General features: G+C 38.6%; 1 protein-coding gene across 1 annotated transcript; it reads right to left on the bottom strand.

The window, feature by feature from the left end:
- Positions 1 to 559: 559 nt before the first annotated feature.
- LOC125218059 (glycerol-3-phosphate acyltransferase RAM2-like) lies at positions 560 to 3153 on the bottom strand (the record flags this gene model as incomplete). Its single annotated transcript, XM_048119658.1, has 2 exons — positions 560 to 1450; positions 2524 to 3153. Coding segments are annotated over 2 exons (1521 nt in total), but the record flags the coding sequence as incomplete, so codon positions are not given.
- Between the last annotated feature and the right edge of the window lie 2935 nt (positions 3154 to 6088).

Genomic DNA, 6088 nt, shown 5'->3' with positions numbered 1-6088 from the left:
CCAACTCAGCGACTCCTTGAGAATGAAAAGCACCCACATAGTAAATGAAATTAGGAATGAAGAAAAGAAAAACGACAGGAAGAAGGAATCTTAGTATAGGTGAGTTGAGGAAGCCCTCTGTCCGCAATATGTATGCAATAAAAACACATGAAAAATTGTAGATTTATAGGTAAATAAGCACTAAAAAAAAAATCGGAGAATGACACTTTTTAATGCTATTAAAGACGCCAATTTATGTATCCAATTATACCACCAACGCTTCATAGTAAAGTGTCCTTATTATTAGTATCCAACTAAAATTAAGGGACACATATAGAAGCGTCCAAACAAAAACAAAAGCAAAAGATTAAGATAATATACCCTCAACTTACGGACGCTTTCTTTTGCGTCCTAAATTATGGTTATTTTTTAAAATTTCCTAAAGCTATTAACCGTGTCTCAATTTTTGTGTCCCTAGAAGATATATTTTTTTTTAGTGAAGCCGATATTTTATTATTGTTTACATATTCAACTCTACAATATTTCTTTGGACTAATCAGCGTGATGCAATACAAGACAATCAACATCCCATAAGTTTACTCGGCTTCACGCGAGGCTTCTCCGCCACCGTTCCGTCGTTTCCAGCGAGCGCACGATACTTATCTTTCCTCGTGAAAGTGGTGCACTCGTACGACAACGTAGCAGCGATCACCCTCTGTATATAATTTGCCACATCGTGGCTCATCTTCCCACCTCCGCACGTCAGCTCGCGCGGCAGCTTGTTGAGAAACGTGACCTCATAGGCGGGGCTCGGGTTCATAAAGAAGTAAAAAGGATCCATCCCCTTCCACCCCCGCGCCGTCGTGCCGTGGAACATGCTCATCCGGTTCACCATCGCCACGGGCACAAGCTCGTCCGTCAGCTCCGCGAAGAGCGCGCTGAACCGGAGGAGGAATGGCTCGCGGCACGTGGTGCCCTCGGGGCAGATGGCGAGGTCTCCCTTTTGCAAAAGCTTCTTAATCATGGAGGCGTCGGTGGCGCGGTCGCGGGTGAGGCGGACGGTGGGGATGGGGGAGATGAGCTCGGAGAGGCGGGAGACGGAGTAGGTGACGGCGGGGATGGGGCGGCCGAGGGCGGTGGAGAGGAAGATGGGGTCGAGGAGGGTGCGGTGGGAGCAGATGAAGAGGACACCGGAGTTGGTGGTGGGCGGGGGCGGGGGGTTGCCCTTGATGGTGACGCGGACGCCGAGGGCCCAGAATGCGTAGTAGACTAGCGGCATGGGAAGGAGGGAGCCAGCGGCGATGCGGAGGCAGGCGAGGAGGAAGCCAACGGGGATCCAGAGGATGAGGAGGAGCGCGGTCAAAGGGTTCGGCTTTTGAACGAGCCGGCCGTCGTGGAATACGACCGGTTTGGGTAACTTATCGGCGTCTACGGCCTTCACTTGGGATTTTGGTGAGACGATGTAGCCCTCCTGCATTCATTAGATGACATTTTATTTTTAGGGTCTTTAAATTGAATGAATTAATATCACTATTATTGTTACTTCATTTGTCTATCTATGGTAAATTTCATTTCTAGTGAGGGCGATTCGCATTTTCTAATGACAAATACTTCAACCAATTATAACAATTTTTTAGTAACATGTAGCTTGAATAACATAATTCGTAATCTTAAGGGCGGTTTGATAAGGGTAGATAAGGAAAGATAGTTAAGTTATCAATTTTAAATGAGTGTTGGGTAGCTTAGATAAAATATAATTGTGGCCCGTATTAAATAGTTAGCCCGATCAAAGCAAGCACAAAGTAACTATCTCATTATGATAAATAATCAGGAAAAAAAAAAGGTGTGATTGTGTATCTACCATATATAGTGAAAGTGATCAGGACTTCTAATGGCGGATGGACTAAATGGTAAACCGAGACCCCTAATGACGGAAGATGGAGCAATAAAGTGTGAGTGTGATAAGTTAGTGGAATGTGAGGTCCATGTGCTTCAATTAGTTGTGGATGGATGAAAAATGAAATTGATGTCAATTAATCATGGACAAGAACTAAGGTTTAGAAATTGATATACTTGGAGGCTTATAAATATAGGATTTGATATACTTGGAGGCTTATTATATTCAACTAAAAGTCAAACAATAGAAAAACAACAATATTACATGACAAATTGCAACAAAAACTACTCCACGGTACTAAATACTCCCTCCGTTCTATAATAATGGAAGCGTTTCTTTTCGGCACAGAGATTAAGAAAAATTGTGTTAGGCGAGTTAAGTAAAGGGAGAATAAAATGTAAAAAATGAAAAAAGGTAAAGAGATGAAGAGAGAGAAAAGTAAGATAGAGTAAAGTAGGTTTGGAAAAATATATTGACTTATACTAAAAATGGAAATGAATGACAAAATAACTCTATTACTATGAAACGGAGAAAGTACTAGTACTACTATAAGATAGCATTACCACGATCCTTATCACTTAATCCTTATGCTAATTCTAAAACCAAAACTATTAACCACACTAACCAGTTAGATTAAATATAATTACCTTGCACAACCTCATGAAGGCAAAGTCCGTATGCCTATCCCCCAATCCAATCTCCGGCGCCGCCCCACCGAACGCCGCCACGAGCGCGTCCGCCTTGTTCTTCCCGACCAACACCCCGGGCTCCGCCACAAACCCCGTTGCCCGGCCGCGGTAGCTCAAAATCTCCGTCCCCAACACCAAATCCGCCCCCAAAAACTCCTTCAAAAACGGCTCCACCATAACCCTAGGGTTCGCCGTAAGCACGCACCGCCGCCCGCATGATGAGAAAACCCGCCATGTGTCCGGGTGGAGGTCGCCCGCGTAGAACTTTGGCAGCACCGCCCGGGCCACCGACTCGATGTCCGAGACCCTCATCCCGGCGAACGCCGCGAACACGAGCACGCGGATCCCGGCGGACTCTGACACCAAGTAGTATAGCACGGCGGCCGCCGGCGAGAGGAGGAGGAGGAAGAGGAGGCGCAAAATGCCACCAACTTCGAAAGCCACGAGAGCGAAGTAAGGGAAAGAGCTCCTCCCTATGAGGAGGGTTCCATCCATGTCCGCCACCACCGTGTCCTTCTCCCGCCCGATCGACGGACAGTTTTCGATGCTCGGGAATGTCGCGGCGGCGGCGGCCATCGGAGTATTTTTTTTTTTTCTTTATTTTATTTGAGAAGATTACTGAAATGCATGCATGGGTTATGTTTGGGTATAAATAAAGCTTAAGAATAAGAAAAGGGACAAAAATTGGGGATTTTTTTAGTGAATGGCGAAAAGATTTAGGGTTAGGGATTTTAGTACTAATTGTAGAAGTTGACAGCTTGATTAATTTAATGTGATTTTTCAGGGGGTGTGTTGCTTTTATTGGATGAAGTGTGCATTTCTTGACTTGGTTTGGCTTAGTAATCGTCGCCTTTTCATTTTTTGTCTTGTAAATAGGCCCTATCAACAAATTTACTTTGTAAGCTTAGGTAGTCACGATATGTTCTCAAATTTAATCTCGGCGTGTGTTATTTAGTTTTCACATGTTAATTTTATTTTGCAGTATTGTGGTGTCTATGTACTTAATTTGCTAATAATAACTACTCCCTCCGTTCCATAGTAATGGAGGCATTTCTCTTCGGCACGGAGATTAAGAAAAATTGTGTTAGGTGAGTTAAGTAAAGGAAGAATAAAATGAAAAATGAAAAAGATAGAGAGATGAAGAGAGAAAAAAATAAGAGAGAGTAAAGTAGGTGTATAAAAATGTGTTGACTTTTACTAAAAAGGGTAATGACTCTATTACTATGGAACGTACCAAAATGACAAATGACTCTATTATTATAGAACTGATAGAATACTTTTCTCCAACTGAGAGTGTGTGTAGGTTTTGCTAAAATTGGAGAAGTATTTATATTGCATGATGGTGTATAGAAAGGGTTGCAATATGTGAAAAACCAAATCTTACTATACAAAACACAAAATTAAAATATGGAGGTCATTTTTAGAAATAATCGGAGGTCATTGAAGAAAGATGATCTAAAATGATATAAACATGATCTCAAATCTGGATTTTTAAAATGACCTAAAAACTAATTAATAATAACAGTAGTATAAGATGCATTTTTATTGACCATTACATTGGAAAAGTTATATAGTCAGGATTTGCCTTGCATTTTGTTTAAGATCGATTTTGTTTTGATCAAAATCCGATTTAGAAATATTTAACTAATTGATTATTACTTACTCATTGTTACCTTTCAAACGTCACATTCTACTAACTCATTATCACTCATATTTTATTATAAAACTAATATATAAAGTAATTCTCACATTCCACTAACTTTATAATTCATTCTTTATTAGTGTACTTTTTAATTCGTGCCAAATTAAATGGTGATATATTATTGATCGAGAGACTATATAAAATATGAAGACGCAACACGGGCCAATCCATTAATTTCCTACTTGTAACTAAGCTTAGTTAAATTGTCATGGCCCAAATTCTATTTTAGTTGCGTGAACTCACGATGCGAGACCCATTCTCTTTTATTTAAACTTATTTTATGCTATAAAATGATTTTATAAATTCATAAAAATATCATTGTATGATATCTGAAATCATAAATATATAAAATAAATAGTAATTATTAAAAAATATAAAATCAAACAAAGAAAAAAAAATAACACATATACCGAATGAGAAACAATATTATTATTTCAAGTTCTAAACTCATATAATCAAATGAGTTTATAAACTAAAATTTGCACACAAATCACATATCATTTAAATAATTTTTAGATCTATACTACAAAAGATCAATCACGAACACATAATAAAAATAATGTATAAATATATATTAGAAGATAGTCAAATCGATCAAAATCATCAAAACAAAAATACAACAAAATAGCATGAAATATACAACCGATATGCATGCATTTAGCCAAAAAAAAAAACCTGGTTGCATACCCTAATAGTATTTCCGCATCGCCTACTTCCCGTGTAACTGCTACCACCCATACCACGTCCAGGAAAGACAAATGAATAAGAGCGGCCACCAACCTAATATTCATATAGAGCACTACATGAAAAAATTATACATTCGACACTTCACAATAGTACATGAAGAAAAGGGAAAAAAATCACATAATTAAGCTTGACACTTCAAAACATAAATCACTTCCACCATAAAGACCTGCAAAGAGAACAACATAAACAATACGAAGAAGAATTTGAAAAGGCTGTGCTCATGCACGGCCGCAGCAAAGAGGGCCACCCCGTTTGCTACAAAGTACGAAATTATTTGCTCTTTCTCTAGCATCTCTAGTACTCAAAACTGTATTTGGGAGCACGGCTGAAGAGTATAAATTGTAACCCTCCAATCTTGAACTCCTGCATTATTACAAATCATGAAACATATTTAAGAGTTAGAAAACCAATTAGGTTTTGTTTTGCCGACTGGGAGATAGAGGGAGGAGTGAAACAGGGTGGAAGGAAACCCGGCGAAGCAGGGTAGTGGAGCGTGGTGGCGGGGAAAGGCGAGAGAAGTAAAAATACACGGAAATAAAAACTTACCGGCAGCGTTTTCCAGCGACTGGGTGAAGAAGATAGAAAATTACCTAATTTATTATATTAATATTTGGTTGGTAATTACTTAGTGGGCTGACCCATATCAGCAATTACATATTTTATTGATTAGTTAAACGACTATATACACACGTTTTTTTTTCTAAATTAACAAATAGAGATATTAATTGTGCAACATTACCACTAACTATACCACTAATCTACTAACTATAGAAATTAAATAACCAACTAACACTTAATCACACTTTTATATATTTTTAATTCATTTAATATCTATTTTAAATGGTCATTTCCCTAAATACCCCTGAAATTCCTCTTATTTCCCTAAACACCCCCAAAACTCTCCTTTTATATATTGTATAGATAACCGAGGAGCTGCTAGAACATAGAAAATTTCCAAGATTGTTTTATACCTATACACAAATTTATACTCCTTCTATTCATAAAAAATAGTCTCATTTATAGATAAAAATAAATTTTAACAAGAAATTGATAAAATAAGAGAGAGAAGGAGAA

Source organism: Salvia hispanica, chromosome 4 (assembly GCF_023119035.1).
Source record: "Salvia hispanica cultivar TCC Black 2014 chromosome 4, UniMelb_Shisp_WGS_1.0, whole genome shotgun sequence".
NCBI classification, from domain to species: domain Eukaryota; kingdom Viridiplantae; phylum Streptophyta; class Magnoliopsida; order Lamiales; family Lamiaceae; genus Salvia; species Salvia hispanica.
The sequence above is the reverse complement of the archived record's forward strand: the minus strand, read 5'-3'. Positions and strand labels throughout refer to the sequence as shown.